This window comes from Macaca mulatta, chromosome 11 (genome assembly GCF_049350105.2).
Source record: "Macaca mulatta isolate MMU2019108-1 chromosome 11, T2T-MMU8v2.0, whole genome shotgun sequence".
NCBI classification, from domain to species: Eukaryota; Metazoa; Chordata; class Mammalia; order Primates; family Cercopithecidae; genus Macaca; species Macaca mulatta.
This window is the reverse complement of record NC_133416.1, coordinates 113885550-113912439: the sequence shown is the minus strand read 5'-3', so window position 1 is coordinate 113912439 and position 26890 is coordinate 113885550. Positions and strand designations below refer to the sequence as shown.

Below are 26890 nucleotides of genomic sequence, written 5' to 3'. Positions count from 1 at the left end.
TCATTTTATTTTTATTGATAACTTTTTTATTTTCAAGAATTTCAAACATACCCCAAGACAGATAGTATAATAAACCTCCAAGGACCCATGACCCAGCTTCAACAATTGACATCATTTTTGCCAGTTTAATAGATTATATTCCACTTTTTCTTTTCTGGAGTGTTTGGAACAAATCCAAGATGTCATTTAACCCCTAAAAACTGAGTGTGCATTTCTCATTGGCAAGGTTTAAATATGTATGTGTACGTGTATACACACATATGCACACAAAGTGTGTGCAGCATTTAAATCCTCCATGCCATTAGTTTATCTAACAGAATGAACAGTAATTCCTTAATATCATCTACAGCCCAGTCTGCATTCAGATTTCTGTATTTCTCCCACAGATGTTTAGTTTGTTTGAATCAGGATCCAAACAAGGTCCACACATTGCATGAAAGATACAACATTGCCCTGTTCTGTTTCTTAAATCTTTTTCCCCCCTATTTTGTGCCATTTATTTATTGGCAACATCATGGTATTTGTTCCCTGGAATGTCCTACACTCTGATTTGGTTGAGTTCTGTCTTGTAGTGTCATATAGTCTATCCATCTATCCTGTCTGCTTCTAAAGACTTGATTAAATTCAGTTACAATTTCTTTAGGCAAGTATCCAGTTTTGCATACACTATTTTGGACATAGTCTCTCTTTCCGTTTACCACATATTACAGATTTTGCTTCCAAATTACTTCCCAAGCACAGCCATGTCTCTCCCTTTTCTCCCTAGTTCAGGCTGCCATCAACTCTCATCCAGACTTATAGTAGCTTCCTGAGTCCATCCTGCCCTGCTCACCTTCCCACCTCCACTCTATCTTCCACATTGTGAGAGGGACATTTCCAAAACACCTGTAATTTTGATGAAAACTCCTGAATGCTTTCACATCATTCTTAGGATAAAAAACCCAGTTCTTGCTGCAGCCCCCAAGGCCCCACCTTGCACCTTCTCCCTTTCTCCTCATTCTGGACCTCTGGCCTCCATTTGGTCCTCTCCCCTCAGGGCCTTCGCCCCTGGTATCCTTTCAGCCAAGAGCATCTCTTCCCTCTTCACCTACTCAGTTCCTTGTTATTCAGCTAATCTCAGACTAGATGTTACTTCTATATGCAAACCTTCTCCGAAGCCCCCAGACCAGGTCAGCACCCCTGATGATTCCTCTTGAATGGCCATGTAGTTATGACAGTTTGTTGTTATATACCAACTTGTGTGATTATCTGATCATTGTACATCTTTCTCACTGTACCCTCCATGCAGAGGGCAGGGACTATGTCCATTTTGCTTATCACTGTATCCTCAGTACCTAGCATAGTGCCAGACACATAGTAGGCACATAAGAAATGCTTGTTAAGTGAAATGTAAGAATGAATGGCTCTCCATCCCCAGATGGACAACGGGCCTTGTCCTAACTGCCCCCCTCCCTACCCTCCTTATCTCTGGCTGCAGCTCCTCCCACTGTCCCCTCAGCTTACTCCATCCCCACAGCACTAGCCTCCATTCAGTTTCTCCAACACTCCAGGCCCTTGCTTACCTCACCAGGACCTTTGCACTTGCCATCCCTTCTGCCTGGACGCTCTTGCCCCAGATAGCAGCTCACCTGATCACCTGATCTAAGAGATGCCTTCCTAAGCTTCAACTGACTCCATCTCCTGCAGCATCTATGCCTTCTTGACATACTGTCCTCTGTGGGTGTATACCTGCAGTTCGACCTCCTTCCTCTGCTTTCCCTCCACCTCTCTCCTTCCCAGACTGGGATGCCAGGGTGTGTCCTCCACTTCTAGGGACATAACTTTTCCTCCGTCTTGTGCAGGTGGTTGCCAAGTCTACAGCTCCAGCTTCAGCCCTTCTCCTACATCCTACATTCACACTCATAGCTCCCTGAATGACCATCAGTGGTGATGCTAGTAAAACTGCAACAATGGTGATAACAGCAGTTACCTTTTAATGAGTGCAATGTGCCAAGCTACTAAACACTTCGCATGTACTTTCTTAATTAATCCTCACTTCAGCCCTAGAAGTACATACTGTTGTTAGTCCCAAAATAGAGGTGAGAAATTGAGGCTCACAAAAGTTATTTTACTTGTCCAAAGAGATGCAGCAAGTGTTAGAGCCAGGAGTCAAGCCTAGGTCTATCTGACCTATAACCACTGTCCTACTTCTCTTTGATGAAAGTACCACATCGTGCACTTTGACATGCCTTGGATATGCTCCCCATATCTGGTGCCTTCTGCTTTTCTGTTCAGTGTTGCTATTCCTTTGGCATTTCAGGCTTGGTCTTCACTCTTTTCTTTGCCTCTTTGACTTCTCCTTCCTGCCCATACCACACACGCACGCACACACATGCACACACACACACACAGATGCATACACACATACTTTCTTACTTTAGCTAACCCAATTGTTATTAACAACCACTGTGCCAAGATTGCTTGGAAGAAGTGAAAAACTCCAGTTTGAGAGTGATTTCCCTTTCCTATAAATGGGAGTGTGTGATCCATGGTTATCTCTATAATAGTGTATTTTTATTCCCCTGAATTTCAATATGCTCTTCTGAGTTGGAAAGGATGGGATGGGTCTGAGCTAGGGGGTGGGGAGCTGTGCCTCAGCCTGGGCCTGCCCAGGGTCATGAGTGAGAACTTCTAGTGCCAATTCTTATTTCCATGATGCCAAGCACAGGGCTTGGTACAGAAAAGGCACTCAAACAAGTTTGAGGGATGAATGAGTATATAAAACTGAAAAGTCAGTTGGAGCCTGATCTTTTGAATAAATTTGTCTTCCTGATTTAATGAAAAAGGCACTTGATTTGTAAGCCAAAGATTGCAGTGGTAATTACGTAGCCACGTAATTTTTAACAGCCTCCTTTGGCAGACTGTAACTCAATGAGGGCAGGGAGCATGCTTATCTTATGTAGTGCTGTATTCCAGGACCTAGCACAGTCCCTAGCACATTGTAGTAATCAATAAACATTTGTTTAATGAATGAATGAACATTTGTGGTTTTCTTGAATAAATATTTGAGTCCTGACCATTTTATTTATTTGCAGGTGAAGGTAAACAAGTCATTTCAACCCTCTTTTTTATTTTATTTTATTTTTTTTTTTTTTGAGACAGGGTCTTGCTCTGTCACCCAGGCTGGAGTACAGTGGTGCGATCTCAGCTCACTGCAACCTCCGCCTCCTGGATTCAAGTGATTCTTGTGCCTCAGCCACCCAAATAGCTGGGATTACAGGCGCCCACAACCATGCCCACTTAATTTTTGTATTTTTCATAGAGATGGGGTTTCGATACATTGGCCAGGCTGTTCTCAAACTCCTGGCCTCAAGTGATTCATCGCCTGGGCCTCCCAAAGTGCTGGGATTACAGGCATGAGCCACCATGCCTGGCCCTCATTTCAGCTTTTAAACTTTAACCTCCACATCTGTAAAAATAAGTCAATTATAGATAGGAAGGGAGGGGTTAACATTTCATTTGTACCCCACAAACTGCTTTGCAATAAACAGCAAATGCCATGTGTGTATGTGTGTGTTTAATACCTATAAAGCATTATTAAAAGTATGTGAATCTTTCTTATAAAGATGGGTTTTATTAAATCCTCAGAAGATACCTTTGTGGTAAAAAAATATAAGTGGAGATTTAGCCTCAGTTCGCTTGATCAGTGCCTGAGAAAGATTTTAATAACACGAAGCCCTAAATGGCTCCTACATATATAATATAGACATATACATATTATTATAAAAATTGAAATTTGGTCTTAATGTAGAACATTTGAATAATGCAGAAAAGGATGAGACTAAAATTTGGCCATAATCGCCTCTGGAGGTAACCTTTGTTAGCCTATTTGGGTGTATTTCTGTTCCATCTACAATGTGGAAAGCTGGAAAGAGCATCACTCCTACCATAACAAGAAAAAGCCAGATAATCTACAAAATTACAACTTTTCTTTAAACCATTAGAGAGCTGAGGTCACAATCACGTAGCCTGGAATTTATGGAAAGAAAGGCACCTCCAATGAGAGAAGGACTTGGGGACTGGCTCACTTGCAATAGAGAGAAGAAAACAGGGCGTTACATACAAGTGGGTGAAATAAATTTTGCTAACAGTTTTAACAAATAGCTAACGGGCCAGTATGAACTACCATGAGAGTATAGAACTCTTGGAATGACAGATACAAGGGAAGTTCACATCTATTTGCAAGCCCTTCTGCACAGGCCTCACCAGGTGTTCATGAGGAAGACTGGGGACAGGACAGGAGGACAGAAGAAGCCTTTCTGAGAGGTATATGTTTGGAGGAAGGGAACAGCTGTTGCAGTGGAAAAAGCATGAAGTTCCATCAAGACCTTTCTCCCTTATGGATCAAAAGCCTCAGTTGACTAGGGGAAGAGCAGAAAACACTGTTGACCCCAGGGAATAGGGAAGACCCATTGTAGGTGGGGGAAAGATGAAAAGAGAAAGCTCTCTAACCCTGCTGGAAACCACCAAGGGCTCAGATCACTAGAGATATGTCTCTGCAATGAGTCAAGATCACTGAGAGTGCCCAACTCTGAGATCCAAAGCACAGGGCTTGCTTGAGACTGAAACAGGGCTGAACAAAAGAGAACCCACTTCCCGACTTTTCAGCTCCAATCAGGCTAACAAGCACCAAGTCTTAAGCAACTGTGTGCATAGGGACGGCCTAAAGGTAAAGGAGCAGGCACATTAAGGGAAACAACCCAACAAATCTCCAACTTAAGCACAAAGTACCCCAGAATAATTTAAATCTGGTGCTACACTAAAGGTAACCATAGGAACAACAAAACCCAAATGCAATGAAGTCCCAAATAGACTGCCTCAATTCATATTCAGGAACCTAGGGGAAGGAACCTAAGGGAAATGGGAATACTTATCCCATTTCCAGGCTTAAGTATTATTTATCCCAGTCTCTACTCTTCTACACACTGTTTGGCAGCCAATAAAAATTATGAGATAAACAGAAAATTAAGAAATAGAACCTACTGTCAAGAAACAAAACAATCAACATAACCAGACTATCAGACAGGTAATTTAAAATTTAAAATAACTATGACTAATGTGTCAAAGGCTCTAATGGAAAAAGTAAACAAGCAGGAACAGAGGAGGAATTTCAGAAGAACATATAAATAATTCCTATTATTACATGAATTATTAATATATTAATAATTAATGTGATGATAATAATTATTAGAGATAGGATCTTGCTCTGTCATCCAGCCTGGATCATGATTCACTGTAACCTCAAATTTCTGAGCTCAAGTTATCTTCCCGCCTCAGTATCTTTAGTGGCTAGACTATAGGCATGAGCTACCATACCCAGCTAATTGTTTTTGGTAGAGACAGGATCTTGCTATGTTGTCTAGGCTGCCCTCAAGTGATCCTTCTGCCTCCGTCTCCCAAAACACTGGGATTACAGGTGTGAGCCACACTGCACCCAGGCAGAACACAGAAATTACTTTTAAAAGAATTGTAATATTAGAAATAGACATAAAAACAAAGTACAGTAATGGAGATAAAGAATGCCTTCAATAGTCTCATTAGTAGCATTGACATAGCAAAGGAAAGAATCAGTGAACCTGAAGATATGTCAATAAAAATTACTCCATTTAAAACACAGAGAGAAAAATGAGTAGAGAACAAGCAAAATCGAGCATCCGGGAGTTGTGGGACAGTATCAAATGGCCTAACATACTTGTAATTGAAATACCAGGAGAAGAAAAAAGAGAGAAAGCAGAGAAGAAGATAATGGATGAGTATTTTCCAAAAATAATGAAATACATCAAAGCACAGATCCAAGAAGCTCAGAAAGCCCCAAGCAGGATTGAAAACAACACAAAGCATTGAGATACATCATGGTTGAACAGCTGAAAACCAAAGACAGAGACTGAAAAACCAAAGACAGAGAAAGTCTTGAAGGCATCCGAGGAAAAAAGGCACACTGCCTACAGAGGAGCAAAGATGCACAAAAAACAAACATGCAAGCCAAAAACAATGGAGTGAAATGTTTAAAATGCCAAAAGTGAAAAACTTGTTAATTCAGAATACCATACCCAGTGAAAGTATTTTTCAAATTGAAAGAGAAATAAAGACTTCTTCAGACAGAGAAAAACAAATAATTTGTTACCACTAGACCTGCAATATGAGAAACATTAAAGAAAATTTTGCAGGCAGAGGACTATGATTACATATCCAACTCATATATTATACAGATGAGTTGGATATACATAAAGAAATGAAGATTAGGAATCATGCGAATGAAAGCAGATATAAAATATTTTTTCATATCTTTAATCATTCTCAAAGATAGTTATCTAAAGCAAAAATAGTTATAATGTTTTAGGAGTTTATAGCATATAGAAAAACAAAATCTATGACAACAATAGCATAAAAAATGGGATACAAATTGGGAGTATAGTGTTAAGATTCTTATATACATGTGAAGCAGTATAATATTATTTGAAGGTATATTATAATTAAAGATATACAAACTTAAAACAACTAGTAAAAATTTTTTTTAAAGAGGTATTTTTAAAAAGACAATCATGGCCAGGCATGGTGGCTCACACCTGTAATCCCAACACTTTGGGAGACTGAGGCAGGAGGATTCCTTGAGCCCAGGAGTTCAAGCCAACCTAGGAAACACGGCAAGACCCCATCTCTATGTAAAAGTAAAACAATTAGCCAGGCTTAGTGGCACATGCCTGTAATTCCAGCTACTCAGGAGACCGAGATGGGAGGATTGCTTGAGCCCAGGATGTTGAGTCTGCAGTGAGCCGTGTTTATGCCACTGTACTCCAGCTGGAGCCTGGGTGATAGAGTAAGACCTTGTCTCAGAGAGGGGAAAAAAAAAGCCAGCCATGGAGATAAATGGGATGATGAAAATAATTAACACAAAATTAGACAAAAAAAGAGGAATAAAGGAGCAAAAACTGATGAAACTAATAGAAAACAACTAGGAAGAGGGAAGATCTTAATTGAACCATATATTTAATTACATGAAATATAAAGATCTATACATACCATACCAACTAAAAAGGAAAATTGCCAGACAATAAAAAAGAAAGACTTCCCTCTATGTTTGTATGTTGGCTATAAGAAATCTACTTCAAATATAAAGACAAATTAACAGGGTGGAAAAAAATGTCATGCAAACACTAATTTAAAAAAACTTGGAGTTAGCTGTATTAAACAGACAAAGTAAACCTCTGAACAAGAAATATTATGAAAGATAAAAGAAGACATTATGAAAAGAAGTCAATTCACCAATAAGACATAACAGTTCTAATTTGTATGCGTTTAACAACAGAGCTTCAAAATACATGAAGCAAAAATGTATAGAAATAGACAAATTTACAATTAGAGCTGGAGGTGTCTATATTCTCTATTGCTAATCAGTAGAACAAATCAACAGAAAATCAGTAAAGACAAAGAAAATTGAAACAACACTATCAATTAAATTGACCTAGTTGACAATTAACCTAATGATACCAGAATATATAGCTTTTTCAGGTACACATAGAACATTCACCAACATAGGCCACATTCTGGAGCATGAAACAAGTATCGACTTAAAAGAATTGATATAAAACGATATATATAATATGACCAGAAGGGAATTAAACTAGAAATTATTAATAGGAAGATATCTTGAAAATCCCCAAATATTTAGAAATTAAACAGTTTACTACTAAATACCCCATAGATCAAAGAGGAATTCACAGGAGAAAGTAGAAAATATTTTGAATTAAAATGAAAACCCAACATATCAAAATTTGTGGGGTGCAGCTAAGTAGAGATTAGAATAAAATTTATAGCATTAAATGCTTTCATTAGGAAAGTAGAAAGATTTATAATCAACAACCTAAGCTTTCACTTAAAGAAATTTTAAAAAGAAGAGCAAAATAAACCCAAAGCAAGCACAAAAAGGGAGGAATAAAGATAAAAAACAGAAGTCAATAAAATTGAAAACAGAAAACAAGAAACCAGAGAAACCAAAAGCTATTTTTTGAGATCAATAACATTGATACATTTCTAGTCACACTGACCAAGAAAAAGGACAGAAAACACAAATTACCTACATCAGGAATGAGAAAGGACACATCACTACAGAGCCTACAGATATTAAAAGGATAAGAAAATATTATGAATTTAAAAAATTTAGATAAAATTCTACACTAACTCCTCCAAAAAAAAAAGAGAGGGAACATTTTTCAACTCATTTATGAGGCCAGGGTTCCTCTGATATCTAAATAAGAGAAAGACATTATGAAAACTAAAGATGAAAAACTTTCATTATTGATCAAATAACTTTGATGAAGTATAAAACCCTCTGAACAAAATATTAACAATTCAGATCTAGCAATATGTTTTTTTAAAAATTTATGACCACCAGCCTAGGCTGAATAGTGAGACCCTATCTCTAAAAAAAAAAATTTTTTTTTTTTAAATTAGCCAGGTCCTGTGATGCATGCCTATAGTTCTAGCTATGCCACAGGCTGGAGCAGGAGGATCACTTGAACCCAGGAGTTTGAGGCGGCAGTGAGCAGTGATCAATGATTGCACCACTGTACTCCCGCCTGGGCAACAGAACAGACTTCATCTTAAAAAAAATAATTGGCCAGGTGCCGAGGCTCACGCCTGTAATCCCAGCACATTGGGAGGCTGAGGCGGGTGGATCACTTGAGGTCAGGAGTTCGATACCAGCCTGGCCAACATGGTGAAACCCCATCTCTATGAAAAATACAAAAAATTAGCCAGGCATGGTGGTACACACCTGTAATCTCAGCTATTTGGGAGGCTGAGGCAGGAGAATCACTTGAACCCGGGAGGCAGAGGTTGCAGTGAGCCAAGACTGTGCCATTGCACTCCAGCCTGGGCAACAAGAGCAAAACTCCATCTCAATAATAATAATAATAATAATACACACACACAAACACACACACATTCAACCTGATATTAAAAACCTGTAGCTAGCATTGTATTTTATAGTAAATACTGAATGCTTTCCCCTTAAGGTCAGGGAAAATGCAAAGATGTCCACCCTTGCCTAGGCTAGGACATCATCCTAAAGATTTTAGCCAGTGCAATAAGACGGGGGTGCGGAAAAGGTATACAGATTGAAAATCACACACACACACAGAGCAGGAAGCACTGTGAAGGTGTAGGCAGAGATTAGAGTGATGCGTCTGCAAGCCAAGAAACACCAAGGATTGCTGGCAACACCGGAAGCAGAAGACAGGCATGGCACATATTTTTCCTCAGAGCCTCAGTAAGGAACCAGCCCTGCCAATGCTTGATTTGGGACTTCTGGCCTCCATAAGTGTGGGAGAATACCTTTTCTGTTATTTTAAGTCACTTTGCCAGTTTGTGGTAATTTGTTACAGTAGTCACAGGAAACTAACACACTTCACCATGTTTAAAAAAAAAAAGAAAAGGTAAATGAAATGTCATTCATCACAGTGTTGTTTGTAGTAGGACAAAACTGGAAATATCAAGAGAATCAACTAAATGCAAGATGGTGGAACCCTATACAGTTGTGAAAAAGAGAAAAGCTCCTTATAGATGGATGTGGAATGTGCTTTGTAATGGTCCCCACAGGAAGGAGTGCCACTGTAAATGGGTGGGTTTATTTACAAGGGACATGTCACAAAGGTGTGGACGGGGTAGAGGAACTGTAAGGGAGACTGCTGCGACCTAAGGCTCAGACCACAGGCTCTCATCCACCCTGTGCCCAAGGACAGCCTGGAAAGTTGCCTGGAAGGGAACACAGCCCAGTGAAGGAACCCAGCCAGCCTGACACAATCTCACAGGGAGGGGGCCAGATAATCCATCTCCTGACTTCACTCTCCTCCCTCCATCCCTCCCTCAGAAGCACCCTGTGTGGTGGCCCATGCTATCAGCATATGCCCCACCCCCAGCCCCAGCAGAAGGCAGCATGAAGTGTGGAGAGTGCATCTGGAGGGGCATGGAAGCTGTCCAGCACAAACTTCAAGGTTAAGTTGTTTGGTTTTACAGCAAGGCACAGAACAGTATATAGTGTATGTCACCATTTCAGTAAGAAAAACAGTATATTATATGTATTGATTACATGTGCATATCAGATCTGGTCAGACTCCAAGAAAATGATTCTATCTCATGTTCTGGGAAAGGACTGGGTTGTCTGGGGACAGGAGTCTGGTGGGGAGATTGCTTACTGTACACCATCTTATACCTTTGAATTTTAAGCCACACAAATGGTTCAAAATATTAACGGTTTATTTATATTCCAAAATATAAATAAACGTTAATATTTAAGAGTTCAATATTAATGGTCTTTACAAGGGAGGCCTCTGGACAGTGCATGGTTTTCAGTACAAGAGAAGCAGAACAGTCCCTTCTGTGGACCAGCCATGAAGGAAGACAAGAATAAACATGCCCACCTGTCAGGTAATGCCTGCAGCACGGTGGGCATCAGCACCCCGGAGATAGCTTTGTAGAGGATGGAGTCACACACGCCGACAATGTTCACCACTGTGGAGGAGCCCAGCACAGGCAGCATGTGGGGCGGCATTCCTTGCCAAAAGTGCAGAAGGAAACTTTGAACCTGTATTGACCCACAGAGAGAAGAACCATGAGGTTACCCAGGGCCCTCCCAACAGAAACTTGGGACTCCACCAAGGCCAACCCAGTCTACAACGCTGTCATTTACTTCCCCTGCGGCAGCAGAAGCCACCCCCAGCCTGCCATGTTGTAGGAGGCCCTGGGAGTTTCTCCCACTTCAAGTCTTCCCTCTGCCTAGGCATGCAACATGCTCACTGCTGGAGAACTGCCTAGCCTAGCAGGCTGGGGTCTCCTCTGCCCCAAAAGATGAAGCACTTTCACCCATCAGCCCCTTCAGTGCTTACTAGGGTCTGGGAAGAGTTTAAGGAAAGAAAGGTGGGCATTGTTTTTAAAAAGGTCGGAGCACTAGTACTCACTATTCTTTGAGCCCACTGAACCTCAGGGGCCCCTGGGTTTTCTGGGAAGGAAGGGAAAGGTATGGGAGTTGTGCGTAAAAGGAGTGTGGCTGAAGGGAGGAGAGTAGGTGCCACACACACAAAATTCTCCTGATTCAAATTTGTGCATCAAAGATTGGGTCAAATGCAAGAGGCTTTTCATGTCGGAATTCTTCCATTTCCCAAATCTCCCTGCCTGTGGGTGCTATATGGGATGCTAGATGGTGATACCTGAGTGGTAAGCTATGTGGACACGTGAAGTGTGTGTGATTGACTTTTTAAAACTCCCCAAACCACTAGAAAGAACCAGATTGTAGCAGGCACCCAGAAAGGCAATTCTTATTAATATGACGACAGCAGGAACTTGAGCCGCATTGTTACTGAATGAAGGGCAGAGTGAATGTCCAAAGCAGAGAACCCCTTGCTGCCTCCCCTACACCTCTGTCTTTTAGCTGTGGGTAGAATAGGAGGTGGAGGGGTGGGAAAGTTAAGGGAAGTAAAGAGAAATAGTAGAAGATATTAACTGATGTATATAATAACATTCGAGAATATCTAGACTTCAGTTATCAACTAACATCTGCAGCACTTCTTCAGTTGGGGAGCAGCCCATCTCCAGTTGGGGAGCAGCCCATCTCGAAGCTGGGGAACACATAACTCTGAATTTTTATACATTCCAATGGGTTTCTGTATCATGTTTCCTTCTCCCCTCAACAGATGGGCACTCTTGAGTTCCACATGTAGCATTATCCACATCCCTGGTTCTCCAAATCAATCCTGATTTGGTGTGGGAGATAATTGAGTCCCTCTAGTCTAAAACTTTGGAGCAAGTATTATTGCCATTTTAGCTTTCTTTTTGGTGGGGACAGAGTCTTGCTCTGTCGCCCAGGCTGGAGTGCAGTGGTGTGGTCTCGGCTCACTGCAACCTCCGCCTCCTGGGTTCAAGCAATTCTCCTATCTCAGCTTCCTAAGTAGCTGGGATTCTAGGTGTGTGCCACCACACCTGGCTAATATTTGTATTTTTAAAGTAGAGACGGGGTTTCGCCATGTTGACCAGGCTGGTCTCGAACACCTGACCTCAGGTGATCTGCACGACTTGGCCTCCCAAAGTGCTGGGATTACAGTGAGCCACCACACCTGGCCACCATTAACTTTCTTTATTGAGTACCTACTATATGCCAGGTACTTTGCTTAGGTTTCATGTAATACTCATAATACTATAGCTGAGAATCATTACTCTTATTTGCAGAGATATTAGTTGTCCAAAGCCAGACAACCAGTCAGGGAATGGATGAGATACAGCCCATGTCTGCCTCAGTCCTTCCACAATCTCTCTTATGGCTAGTTTGTTCTTCACATGGTAACTGGGTTTCTACCCCATTCCTGAGGCTCATGTCTCTCCCTAGGCTGCTGTCCACTTCCCAGCTTTCTGCCCCTGCGCTGGTAACCTGCAGCATCCTTCAGGCCCCTCCAAGGAGTAGGGCCTAATTTTCCTCTGACCAGGCTGCCTCTGGCTAGTGGAGCCATGCCCCGACTCTAGCCTGGTGACTCCATCTCAGCCTCGTGTGAATAGGCTTCCTTGCCTGCAGCCTGGACTTCACTGGATGGAAGGCTTGGAGGATAAGGAACAGGGAGAAAGGCATGCCCCTCTGACTTCTTAGGAGGGAAGTGGTGATTACCGAAAACATGGTCATAGTGGTTAATGAAGTCAGGTCTGTAAATCGAAAAGACTTCAGTGAGAGTCTTGTTTATTCCATGACAGTGGAAATACTGCAAAGTTTTCGTCCAGATTGAAAATTAAAACAAAATCTGGAGGAGCGAAGACTGACTTGCAGGGTTCTAATCCTGGCTCCACTACTGAGGAGTATCACATCTCTAAGCCTCCATCCCTTTCTGTGAAATGGGGATAAAAGCAGTATTCTCTGTATAGGTTTTGGTAAAGATTTCTAAAAAGTGCTTCTAGTGCTTGGCACATAGTAGATGCTTAATAAAGGCTAGCTGTGGGCTGGGCGTGGTGGCTCATGCCTGTAATCCCAGCACTTTGGGAGGCCGAGGCGGGTGGATCACGAGGTCAGGAGATTGAGACCGTCCTGGCTAACACGGTGAAACCCTGTCTCTACTAAAAATACCAAAAAAAAATCAGCCAGGCGTGGTGGAGGGCGCCTGTAGTCCCAGCTACTCCAGAGGGTGAGGCAGGAGAATGGTGTGAACCCGGGAGGCAGAGCTTGCAGTGAGCAGAGATAGCGCCACTGCACTCCAGCCTGGGTGACAGAGCAAGACTTCATCTCAAAACAAAACAAAACAAAACAAAACAAAACAAAACAAAAACAGGGTAGCTGTTATTACTACTATGATATCATGGAGGCACTACCACTGCTGAGCTCAAGAGATCAGTGTCCTGCTCTAGGTGTTTGAGATTTTCTTGCCTACGTTTCTGAGTGTCACCCAGCCAGGATCCCTACTGTGGCTCCGCTCACCTATCAAGACTTTTGTTCTGTCATTGAGGAACCCGGTGGCTGACCACTAGCGTGGCCTGAGTCTGGAGATGTCCACGGCTTTTGGACAAGGTACTTGCCCTCCAGAGGACCCTCCACTGTCCCTGATTCCAGCTCACTCCCTGGGCATCAGGCTCAGGTCAGGTCCTGGGCCTTCTTGTCTGCTCCTCCAACTCTGAGTAAGAAGCTCTGCCCAGCTGATTCTTAAGTTGATAGATTTTGAATTCATTTGCCTTACTTAGCTCTTCTTGCAGGCAGCCGTACCCCTTTTTTTTATATGAGCAGTCAATTTCTAGCAGAACATCTAGAAAAGATCAGCTGTTGTGTGGATTCAAACAAATCTGTGCAAAATCAGTGTCCTTAGCAGGCATCTGTCTGTTTGAAGCCTGTTCAAGCTGCACAGGGAAGGCTGATCAGTCCTCAGTTTCCTGAGTGGCTTTTGTAGAATATGTATTCTTCCTTCCTACTCTCTGCATTTTAGGCCATTTATTGTTCAATGATACTTCTTCCTCCGGGTGAGAAGGAAAAGGAAGGAGGGAGAATGGCTATAGCTCAAGCGCTAAGGCTTGGAAGTTAGGCATGAAATGGACAGATGCAATGTTTCCCTGTAGAAGGTGGAACTGACAGGATCTCCCAATGGACTGAATCTGAAGGGTGAGGGAAAGGGAAGAATCAAAGTCTGTGACTTAAGCAATTGGGTGGAGGGGAGTGGCAATCTAAGACCTGGGAAAAACAGATTTAGGGCAGAAAATTAAGAGCTCTGGTTTGGCCGTGTTAAGTTAGATTTCAAGTCAATTGAATCTGGAGCTCAGGACTAAACATATAACTTTGAGAGTTACCAGCATTTGTAAAATGAAGATAATCATGTCTTCCTACTATTAGGGTGAAATAAGATAGCTTATGTAAAATGCTTGGCATTGTGCAGGCATTTAACAAATGGAAACAGTATTAGGCAGAAGGGAGAGTTCTGATAAGTTCTTAACACCTTGCAAGCATAAACAGTGAAATAATCAGAGGCAAATGATTCCAAATTATTAATAAAATTCAGTTTCCTGAGGTATCTGTTTCAGTCTTCTAAACTCTCTGCCCTTTGTCTCTCAGCTCAGTGAAGTATGAGGAGATGATTTCCTTAGGAATACTAAGCAAATTTTCTATTTCTTTTTCCATGTTCATATTTAGTTCATTCTGAACATTGGTACCTTGTGGAAACACCTGTGCTGACTTGCAATTGGAGTCCCTACGTGTTACAGGATTGGAAGGATCTCAACAAAATAATTACAAAAATGCCTAACATTTATCATGTTCTAGAACAAAATCAGACACTTTACATACACAATTTCATGTTCACTATGAGGTAGGTATAATTATTATTTTCATCTTGTAGCAAAAGAAATCCAGGCTCAGAGAGGTTAAGCGCATTGCCCAAGGTCTTAGGCTAGTCAGTGGGGGATTTGGGACTCAACCACAAGACTACTGAACTTTACAGCTTATTGGGCAATGTAGTCTGGAGAAGACATTCCCGAGTCCCTTACATGCAGATTTGCTTTTTTTTTTTTTTTTTTGAGAGAGAGTCTCACTCTGTCACCAGGCTAGAGTGCAGTGACACAATCTTGGCTCACTGCAACCTCCACCTCCCAGGTTCAAGCGATTCTCCTGCCTCAGCCTCCTGAGTACCCAGATAATTTTTGTATTTTTAGTAGAGACAGGCTTTCACCATGTTGACCAGGATGATCTTGATTTCTTGACCTCATGATCCACCCACCTCGGCCTCCCAAAGTGCTGGGATCACAGGCATGAGCCACTGTGCCCAGCCTCAGATTTGCATTCTTTAGTTGCTTGACAATGTTATACGTCAATGGCATTTCTACACCTGTTCGTCCATTCATCTACTCATTCACCCAACAAACATTTACTGAGAACCGAAAAGTATGGCTGGATAGGATACAGTAGTGATCAAGACAGATGAGGTTCCTGCCCTCAAAGGCTTACATTATAGTGGTAGAGACAAACAATGAACAAGTGAACAAACAAGATAATTTAGGACTGTGATACTAGCATAAGTTGTAACCTCAACCAATATTAAAGACCTGGAAGACTTGAAACCAACTGTAAAGTCAAGGTGTGCCAGATACATCCACCATCCATTTACCAATGACTTTTCTCAGCTATAGGAGAAAGCCATCCTCATCAGAGGTAAAATGTCTCCCTTCATTATTCTGTGGCTGAGAAGAGTGAGTCACATCTTGATTAGCCATCTTAAAAGCAGCCACCAAATATTCCTGCCAGTGGCATGGAATTGGCCTAAGAGTGTCAGGTGACAAAGGACCTTGACACACCTTTGGCCCTAACCAACTGTGTGCTCTTGGCCAAGTCTCTCAACACCCTGGATGATCCATCTGAAAAGTACAAGCATTTGTATGACCTTTTGCAGTTTACAAAGAGCTTTTACCAGGCATAGTCTTATCTCCTCCTTCTTGTAACACTGTGAATTCAATAGATGGGGATGAATTTTTAAATCTTCATTTCTAGGATGAGGAATTGAGGCTTGAATGGCAGAGCCAGCTCTTGAATCCAAGCTTGGGACTCAAAGCCTGGCACTCTTCCCATAGCAGCATCTGCCCCTCAACGATTCTGCATCCTAGTTGCTAGTTACATGCCTTCCCCCTATCCCATCAGCTGTGTCTTACTTATCTCTCCAATAATGTATGGGACCCAATAGGTGTTGGAATTAAGCTAATGAAATGAAATGAAATGGGAGTGAGTTTTGAGATGAATAAGCTACATACGAACATAAGAGATGACTGCCACTAGTTGTGTTGTTGGTAACTGTGGCAGAGAGGATAATGTATGGGACCCAAGTTTTGAGATGAATACGCTACATATGAACATAAGGGAGAACTGCCACTAGTTTTGTTGTTGGTAACTGTGGCAGAGAGGAAGAGCTGTCCATTAGAGATGTGAGTAGTGGAAGCTGCTATAAGTAGTGTAAGGGACCACATTCCCCAGCCCCCGCTGCATTAAGGTGGGGCCATGGGACCAGCTCCTGTCAATGGAATATGGGCAGAAGTGCTATTGTATTTCTGGGCTGACAAGGATAAGTAGGGGGTATGCCTTCCTAGTAGTTCTTTTCCCCACCCATCAGCTGAACAAAGAGGACTCCAAGGCTTTAGGGCAGGGTGGAAGGAGCCTGAGTCCCTGAATCACCCCCAGCAACCAGCCTTCCAACCAAGAACAACTGCACTGGATTGTGACATGAGTGGAAATAAACCTCCAGTGTGCTAAGGTTTGGAGAGTTATTTGTTATAGCAGCTAGTGTTGTCTTAGCCAGTCACGAATCATTATTTGTCCTGATCTCAGTGATCTTTGGAATGTAAGACAGAGCCAAACCACAGTTCAAAAGAAAGCAGGGAGTTTTCTTTCTTAAAAGAAAAAATCCACTGAAACGGTTGCTCAAGTAATTTGGGAGATTTTAAAGTACGTTTTAGAAGTCTAGTGGATAAAAGTCAAGAGAAGGAAGAACAGTACTTCTTTACCAACACGCTCTCCCATCTCATCTGCAGCTGTGTCTATGAGCAAAGTGATAGTGGAAGTGCTCAACAAACATTTGCTCCTAAAGCACACAGCCGTGGGAAGGCAGAAAAGTACGGGAGAAGAGCATTTTGTACCTGACATCGTTTTATACCCCTCCACCTACAACAGCACCCCCTCCCCACAACACACACACCAAAGGAGTCTCTGGGATCTCTTCCACCAATAGCTACTGGGTTTTTTATAGTCCTTTTAGAGACCATATTCTCTCAAAAAATAATAAAGTTATATAACTTTATTATTGGTTATTGTTCTTCCATCCTTTCTCATTTCCTCCTCTCCATTCTTTAACTACAATATTTTAAAATAAAATGGACTTCTTACATTGTTTGTATTTAATGATGGCCCTACTGATGGGATTTGATGGAAATCTATGGATCAGATCTTGGGAATGGAGGGTAACTGGCTCCAGATGTACCAAAGTGGACAAGCCTCAGTAAAAGCCTAAATATACAAAATAGAATAAAGTTCTTTATATATTTTTTCCAAAATGTAAGGAAGCTTTTCTTTAGCTTCTGTGAACCTATAATCCTGGGTGTAATGATACACTGGCAAAATGCTCTTCCTAACGGACTGATAGGCCTGGAGGCAGTTCACCATTTCAGTCAGACGAGGAGGCCAAGTCCACTGCTATACACACGTCAGGTCTGTAAAGTGGGGATAATAGTCATACCTGCTTCATGGGCTCCCATGAGGATGAAGTGAGCTAATGGGTATCCAGGAAGGGCTTCCAGATGCCAGGCCTGGCACCTAGCAGGAGCTCATGAAATAGGAGCTAGTGCTATAAGATTTTTAATACTGAGTATTCACAGCTCAACCCTTCTTGACCTACCTCATCAAAGTTGGCTCTTATTACAGTGTCCAGTATTCTCTGACAGTGTGTTCTGTACATCATGATAAAGGTAGAAACCTGTGGGGGTGGGTAGAGGATCAACAACAAAGACATACATTAATATCCATTGCTGCTGCCTTTGGACTTTCAGTTTTTAAGTCATTTCTTCCCTTTGGTGGGGGATGGAATTCACTTAACACCTGCTCAGCCTACTAGACCCAGGTCTGAGACTGATTTTCATTGGGTGGTATTCTCTGACCCTCAGCTCCCTCCTCTGTGCTCACACAGCATGAGTGGGTTTCTCCCTGAGATACGGAATGTGCTGGTTTCTCCTTCTGCCCCCATTTTCCACCCCCTGAGACTGTGAGCTCTAGGAAAACAAAAATGCTATCTTATTCATGCTCATGTATCCAGCACCTAGCACAGTGCCGGGCACACAGAGCTAAGCAGGGCTTATGGAACTAAATTTTCTTCATTGGCTGAGACCACTACAAAGTTGAAATCAGTGCATAGTTATATGAAGGTGATTCTGCCTAAGTCACCATAAGACATTTGGAAATTCTCTGCAATGTGCTTAGCAAAAAAAAAAAAAAAAAAAAAAAAAAGAATAAAAAAAAGTAAAAGAAAAAATCTCCCCCTTCATTTATTCAATAATTTTTTAATTTTTATGTTTTTTTAATTATCTGAGAATTTTAAATCCATGGTACGGGAAGTTCATTTGTGTGTTTATTGACCAAAAAAGCAAATTAAGAAAAAATATTTATCTATTTCTTAGATTTAATGTATCCTTTACAGATATAAGTTCATTTTCTTCATTTCAGAACATAGACATGCATTTTACGTAAACTTAAGTTGACTTATAGAAGCATCTGTCTCCCTGATTGACTCTAAACTTTCTGAAAGCAGGACTCATCTCATTCTTCACTGCATCCCAGATCCTAGTGTGACATGGAGACTTAGTAGAAGCTCAATGTGTTAGAGCAGCACTGGGTTGCATCAATAGGTGCATTAAAGATATGATACTCGGCTGGGGGCGGTGACTCATATCTGTAATCCCAGCACTTTGGGAGGCCGAGGCGGGCAGATCAGGAGGTCAGAAGTTTGAGACCAGCCTGGCCAACATGGTGAAACCCCATCTCTACTAAAAATACAAAAATTAGCTGGGTGTGGTGGCGGGCACCTGTAATCACAGCTACTTGGGAGACTGAGGCAGGAGAATTGCTTGAACCCGGGAGGCAGAGGTTGCAGTGAGCCAAGATTGCACCACTGCACTCCAGCCTGGGTGACAGAGCAAGACTCCATCTCAAAAAAAAAAAAAAAAAAAAAAAAAAGGTGCAATACTCCAAGGGAAACTTCCCCAAATTTGTTTTTCCAGTAACTTGCTCCAAATATTCCATGATCAAAACTATCAGATTCACTATACCTATAAAATCTTCTTTGACTGTTAGACTATGATTTCACCAAATCCCCTGCAGCACATGGGAAAATGAACTTTATCCTGTGGAAAAGCAATTCAGACGGGAGCGGTTCTTTCCTCATGAAATGAGACAGCATAAGATCATAGGACAGGTATGCAGGTAGACAGAAGATAGATGATAGGTAGATAGATAGGCATACATGATAGAGATTGATAGAGCAAATTTGATTTTAGAATTGTTTTGGATTTACAGAAAAGTTGTAAAGATAGTACTGGGAGTTCCCATATGCCTCACCCCTGTTGTTAACATCTTGCATTGCTAGGATATATTTGTCACAACTAATAAACGGATGGTGATAAATTGTTATTAACTATAGTCCATGCTTTATTTGGATTTCTTTTCTTTTCTTTTTCTTTTTATTATTTTTATTTTTTTTGAGATGGAGTTTCGCTCTTGTTGCCCAGGCTGGAGTGCAATAGTGCAATCTTGGCTTACTGCACCTTCCGCCTCCCAGGTTCAAGCAATTCTTCTGCCTCAGCCTCCAGCTGGGATTACAGGTGCCCACCTCCACACCCAGCTAATTTTTTGTATTTTTAGTAGAGACAGAGGTTCACCATGTTGGCCAGGCTGGTCTCAAACTCCTGACCTCAAGTGATTCACCCGCCTCAGCCTCCTAAGTGCTGAGATTACAGACGTGAGCCACCTCTCCCGGCCTGGATTTCTATCTTTATATTTTTAAACTCACTGTTTTGCAATAAACGTGTGTGTGTGTGTGTGTGTGTGTGTGTGTGTGTGTGTGTGTGTGTAGAGAGAGAGAGAGAGACAGAGAGAGAGAAACCACCCACCCCAAAGAATCACTTTAGTTGTGGTTACCTTCTCCTCAGGCAGGCTGGCTGGCAGATTTAGATCTTTGACATTGGGAAATTCTGGCAGCAGCGTTCCGAGTTTGGACCGGGGTGAATATGCCACTGTCTGTTTGCTCACTTCTTTCTTGCCTGTCTCACTCACCCAGGCGGCTCCTTTCTTGGAATACATCACATCATAATATTGGGAGCTTTCTTTCACTGCAATGCCATAGTAATGGTACCTGGGCCACAAGGGGAGGGAGAGAGAGAGAGAAAAAAAAAAAAAGAGAGAGAGACCAACATGTACTATTATTAAATGAGGTTTCCTGAGTAGGGGGTGTTGCCCAAGGCCAAGGAAAGCTGGGGCCATCCTACCTGGGGATAGAAGAGTTAACTCTCCTGTAAGGCTAAAATCTCTGAAATATAGAATTGAAACAAAGTGCCAGCCATCAATCAGGCAGGTAAAAATAACCAAAACTGCCTCCTACAGAAAACGTTAAGTCAAATACTTTGCAAAGCAGAGAGGGGATGAAAAATTTTCCATTAGTACTTGATCTCTCATGTCTAGCCAAATGGGATCCCAGCACTTGAGTGTCCCTTCTCTGTGGGGACCCAAGCAGGATACATTTGTGACTACTAACTGTACCTCCAATAAAAATTCATTTGGCCTTTGTTTTTCTTTTCTTTTCTTTTCTTTTTGAGACAGAGTCTTGCTTTGTCACCCAGGCTGGAGTGCAGTGGTGCAATCTCAGCTCACTGAACCTCCACGTCTCCTGAATTCAAGAGATTCTCCTGCCTCAGCCTCCCAAGTAGCTGGGATTACAGGCATGTGCCACCACACCTGGCTAATTTTTGTATTTTTAGTAGAGATGGCATTTCACCATGTTGGTCAGGCTGGTCTTGAACTCCTGACCTCGTGATCTGCCCACCTTGGCCTCCCAAAGTGCTGGGATTACAGGCGTGAGCCACCATGCCTGGCCTTGGCCTGTGTTTTACTTTTTCTTTTCTTTTCTTTTTTTTTTTTTTTTTTGAGATGGAGTCTCGCCGTGTTGCCTAGGCTGGAGTGCAGTGGCGCGATCTCGGCTCACTGCAAGCTCCACCTCCTGGGTTCACGCCATTCTCCCACCTCAGCCTCCGAGTAGCTGGGACTACAGGCGCCCGCCACCACGCCCGGCTAGTTTTTTGTATTTTTAGTAGAGACGGGGTTTCACCATGTTAGCCAGGATGGTCTCGATCTCCTGACCTCGTGATCCACCCGCCTCAGCCTCCCAAAGTGCTAGGATTACAGGCGTGAGCCACCGTGCCCGGCCGGCCTGTGTTTTTCTTAATTAAAACGTGGTAGTCTCAAAGAACTGTATTTTTAAAAAGGTAAATTCGGTGCTTCAGTTGACACTGAATGTAAAACGGAGACCAGAACTTTTTATTAACTCAAAATGGGCTTAATATTAGCAATGTTTTCAATTAAGACTAACAAGGGATTGGAGGCTGCATTTTGTTTAGATTTTAGCTATAATCTATTGAGCATTAGCTATATGCCAGGCACTTTGCAAAGGATTTTGCACGCATCAATTTGTAAAATAACCAATAATGGAAATGATTACAGTCTTTCTACACATGAGAAACTGGAGCCAAGAAAGCTCAAATAATTTGTTTAAGGTCATATAGCTGTTTAGGGGAAGAACAGGTTCTTGAACACAGACAGGCCTTTTTGACTACGAAGTCACAGTGCTATCTTACTGAAAACACTGCAAGGTGGTCTTATAAACTTTGATTTTTATCAGAATCATTTATAAAGTTTAATCAAAATACAGATTCCTGGGCCCTCTCTCAGGACCTACTGATTCAGAACATCTGGAAATGGGGCCCAGGAGTCAGCATTCAATCCAGCACCACAGGGGTAATTCTAAAGCACATCAGTTTGAGATCTCTGGTGCTGAGTGCTTGACACACATTATCTTATTTAATCTCACAAAATCCCCATAAGGCTGGAATTAATTATTATCCCCATTTTTATAGATAAAGAAACTAAGGCCCAGAGAATTTAAGCCTCACACCGAAGATCACCTAGTGAGTAAGTAGCAGACGCAGGATTTGAACCTCCCAAGTGCTTTGAACCACTAAGCCAGTGAGTCTCAAACTTTACACTAATAAAAAGCACCTACAAAACATATTAAAATATCCCTGGTAGTCTAGTGGCTAGGAATAAAAGAAGAATAAAAATATATATATATGAAAATAGAGACTCCTGGGCCCTGCCCCACCCTTAAAGATTCCTGTTTAGTAGGTCTAGAGTAGATTTTCACAGTCCCATGGCAATATAAATGTTAGGTCATCCATGGACCTCGGTTTCAGAAATACTGCACAACATATTAACTACTTTTCTCTACCCATGGAGATACGATGAAAGTCACAAAATAATACAGATGAGAAGGCATTTTGAATTATGGGAAGGGCTTTCGCGAGGAGGGAAGAGATGAGCACGTCAAAACCTTCCCTCTCCCCAACCCTCCTTTACTCCTGATACCATTCCGTGATATTTCTGCTTAGTGGGCATCTTGAATCTATGTGAATGCCTTCTGGGATGAAGAATTCAGACCCTCCGAAGGCAGCCCAGTTCATTTTGCCAGTATGGTTATCAGAAAATTCTTCTTTGTGCTGAGCAAAGTCTGCCTTCTGTGCCTTCTGTGTCTTCTACTACTTCCCAACTGTCATAACTGCCTTTCCACCTGGAAGTCACTCCGTGGGTTGGGGGGGAGGGGGCTTCCGGTGGCTTCAGGTGGGATGACAGTTATGACACACCACCCTAACCTTAAAAAGTTCACCTTTATAACTTCTTAAGAGCCAGATTATTTAATATGTTCAGACCAGACCACTTCTTGACTATTCAGAGATCACGTAGCTAAAATCAACAACCACAGTTAAGCTACTGCTCTGATCTTGAGTTCTTCTATTTCAGTTCTGCAGGGCACGACAACACATTCCTCACCGGCCACCCCCAGATTTCTGTTTTCTTTATTTCTTCTAAAAAAAGAGGGGGGATACATGTGCAGAATGTGCTTTTTTTTTTTTTTTCTTTAGACAGGTGTTGCTCTGTTACTCTGGCTGGAGTGCAGTGGTGCAATCTCAGCTCACTGAAACCTCTGCCTTTCAGGTTCAGGTGATTCTGCTGCCTCAGCCTCCTGAGTAGCTGGGACTACAGGGGCATGCCACCACGTCCGGCTAATTTTTGTATTTTTTGTAGAGATGGGGTTTCACCATGTTGGCCAGGCTGATCTTGAACTCCTGACCTCAAGTGATCCACCCACCTCGGCCTCCGAAAGTGCTGGGATTACAGGTGTGAGCCACTGCACCTGGCCCACCCCCCAGATTTCTTCTGTCATGGTCAATTTGCCAAGGGAGTTTCTCTATAAGGCCATGATGCAGGTTGGAGACAAGAGCTTCTTACTGCCTTTCAACTGGTCAAAGGTGTGATCAACTTTGGAGTATCCTTATGGAAGAGGATACAATAAAATTGATTATACAGAATTTTTAAAGAAGATATTGCCCAATTTTGCCAACCTCGAGGTTAAAGAAAAAGAAAAACAAACAAAACAAAAACAGACTCTCCCATGTGGACAGAAGGAAATTTTCTCTGTTTATACAGGATGGGAAACTTCTCTGCTCTCTCTTTACTATGTGTCTTTACTATTGCTACTCTTCTTAGAAATGAGCAACAAAGGTATTGGAGCCACTGATTCCTCAAAGACCAAGAGCTAGAGGAAAATAATTCATTTTCATTTATTCCATATCCTTCTATCCATCCACTCTTCTGTTTGACCAACATTTTGAATTGACTACTATGTGTTTACCAGCAAACAAGGAAGAATCTGGCTTTTGTAATCTATAATCGTACCAAGGCTGAAACCTCACTTTTAAACAAATACTAAAATTTTAAAATTATAACTGAGGCTTTTTTTTTTTTCAGAATAGTCATCTTGGAAAATTATTAGGAATTTATTCCAAGAGGTCCTTTGTTCAATAGTCTTCTGGAAATCCCTTTAGAGACTGATTCTAGAGCTTCTGAGCCACACCAAAAAAATTAGTCTCATTATTTTCAGAACTTTACCAAAAAAGGGTTCTTCCCAGTTTGATCAGCCATTTTCTTTCCCCACCTTGGCTCCAAAGTGAAGCCCACCCTTGGAGGATGGGAATGTGCTGCCCAGGGATGAGAGGAGCTGTTGACAGACAGGGGTTTGGCCCAGGGTGAGAGCACTGGACATGCTTCTGACACATCCTTCAAGACAAGTCTTTTAAGTCCTATATGGTTGCCTTTCTAAAAACTTACAGTGTTTTATAGGTCACTATGTGCTGACCTGCTCAACATGGTCAAAATGCTTAGACATGCTGCATAATAAGGCACCCTCTAGTGGAGTCACCTTGTACATTAGCATAATAAGGGTTCTGAGAAGTCTTGCAGTAAAGGAAACTGTTAAACGTAGTGTTTACCAAACTTAAAGGGCCTGCTGCTCTTCTTCATGGAACACCTATTATCATCCAACAATTTTTGAAACATCCTTAGAGGCAAGTCCTGTAAATCCAGATTTTCATGAAGGCCGAGCAGTACAGGAAGAGATTCCCTTCCCACGGACTCACACCTAGCAGACAAGTGTCTGCACAGCCTTCTGCGCTCCCCTGCTCTTTTCTTCAATGTAACCTCCTCCGAAAGACCTTCCCTGGTCATTCCTCTTTTGTTGCTCTCTGCTACAACTTTCTTTGTCACAATCTGATTCTCGGTTTTGTCTGTGTTTCCCACCTGAATGTAGGCTCCATGAGGGCAGCAACTGATTTGCTCCTGTGTTCCCAGTACCTAGCACCACATATGTGACATACAGAAAGTATAAAGCATGAGTTGGTTGGTTGCTTGATGAAACTGATGAGTGGGAAGCCATGAGCCCTCATGGACCATGGTGCACCTGCACCTTTCTGCCCCATCTCCCATGCCGGGAATAGCACAGTTTTGCGTCTCTGGTCTACTGGATACTATCAGAGCAGAGTTTACTCAGCAAAACAGTCCAGATAACCTGGTGATCATCCAAGAAGCCACAAGGCAATCCTTTCAAAGATGCCCAAGACTATTTTACAAAATATGCCTAAAAACAGGGTGGTATAAAATCAGATTCCTTAAACAGCAGAGCCAACTCGTCTTGGGCTTTTGGACAACCTCTCTTTCAGGAGTCCTGAGAGAGGGGCCCTGGCCATCATAAAGCTCCTCCATATTCCCTCTAGGCACAGACTTCTGCCAGGCCTGCAGACAGAGCTCAGGATAAAGAACCAAAGGTCTGCCCTGTCTCAAGGCCCATAGATGTGTGCTCTGCAGGTGGAATGGCCGTCCGGTGCTTACTTTGACTGTCCTCGGGTCCCGAGTCTTCTGGTGGTTAACTGAGGAAACTGCTGCCTTATGATCTGTAAGTCAACACAAGAATCAGTTACCCATTGGGAAGAGTTGGGAGCACAGTGACTGAGTTTTATAAACAGCCATCTACAGAAGGGAGGAAAACATAGGTCCTTGGTTGCAATGACTTAATAGGAGTCTGTGAGGACCCTGGAGAAGACTACTGGTGTCAGAGTGGGGAGTGCTTGGATGGTTGTGGGGCTCTGGATACTAAAGGGGTCTCACTTGGCCACTCTGTGCTTCAGCCCCTCCTACTCACAATGGAAGGAGAATTCTGGTTGGTCTAGAACATGCCACTCCCCTGTTTAAAACCCTCCAGTGGTTTCCATGGCACCTGGAACTAAAACCCAAACTTAGCCTCTGTAACTCATCCTGCTTACCTGGGCTTCTTCTCTTACAATTCTCACCTTTACTCACCAGATCCCAGCCACACTGGCTTTTTATTGTTTTCTCTATTACTGAAACACATGGGCATTGCTCCACATGGTGGGGTGGCGGGGAGGGGGGCTTTGTACTGCAGCCAGGAGTGGAATTTCACTCAGCTCTTCACAAGACTGCCTCCTCTTAAACCGTTCAGGTGTCTGCACAATGTCCTTCTGCCCAGAGGCCTTCTCGACCAGCCAGTGTGGAGTAGCACAAGGGTCACATGGCCCTGCTTTGTCTTCTTATCACTTAGCACTGTCTGAAGTTATCTTGTTCCCTTACTCTCTGGGTGCTTAGTTTATGTCTCCTCCTACTTGAACACATGCTCCATGAGAGCAAGGACCTCATGCAGGGTTTGACACATGCAAAGACCTCAATCCACATTTGTTGAATGAAGGAATGAAAGCCTAGGGGTATCTTTTTTCTGTCTGCAGAGCAGAGGATGATAATTGCTGTTGCCCAGGACAGCCACATCAATTCACAAGAAATCTGTGAAGAGAGAGCATCTCTCAAGGTGAAAACACAACCATGGGGCGCCTTTCCTTGGGGTTTAAGATGATATTTGTGGAGAGGCATGACTGGGCAGGGGTTACGTGCAAGAACTCTGGAACTCAACTATCTGAATTGAATGCAAGTTCAGGCATTGGTTAGGCTGGGTGCCCTTGGGCAAGTTATTTAGCATCCACATGACTCAGTTTCCCCATTTGTAAAATAGGAATGATAATAACCTCTAGAGTTATTGTGAAATTTAAAAAAGTGAATGTATGTAAATGGCTGGCAGTAGTGCCTGGCAGTTAGTTAGGTGCTTAATAAATGTTACCCATTATTACCACTGATTGTCCTGATGAC

At 42.4% G+C, this 26890-nt stretch overlaps 1 protein-coding gene and 1 long non-coding RNA gene across 3 annotated transcripts in view; one reads left to right on the top strand and one right to left on the bottom strand.

Moving 5' to 3' along the window:
- Positions 1-26890, bottom strand: part of RFX4 (regulatory factor X4) — a 179358-nt gene that overhangs the window by 54143 nt on the left and 98325 nt on the right. For both annotated transcript variants that reach the window (XM_077952579.1, NM_001261061.1), the window contains 4 exon segments: positions 25568-25629; positions 20216-20429; positions 17925-18002; positions 10458-10621 (listed from right to left, as the gene is read on the bottom strand). In XM_077952579.1, the coding sequence (XP_077808705.1) occupies positions 10458-10621; positions 17925-18002; positions 20216-20429; positions 25568-25629 (518 nt within the window).
- LOC144333009 (uncharacterized) lies at positions 22923-26873 on the top strand. Its single transcript, XR_013401304.1, has 4 exons — positions 22923-22963; positions 23891-24134; positions 25453-25631; positions 26476-26873. It is a non-coding gene; the product is annotated as an uncharacterized LOC144333009 (long non-coding RNA).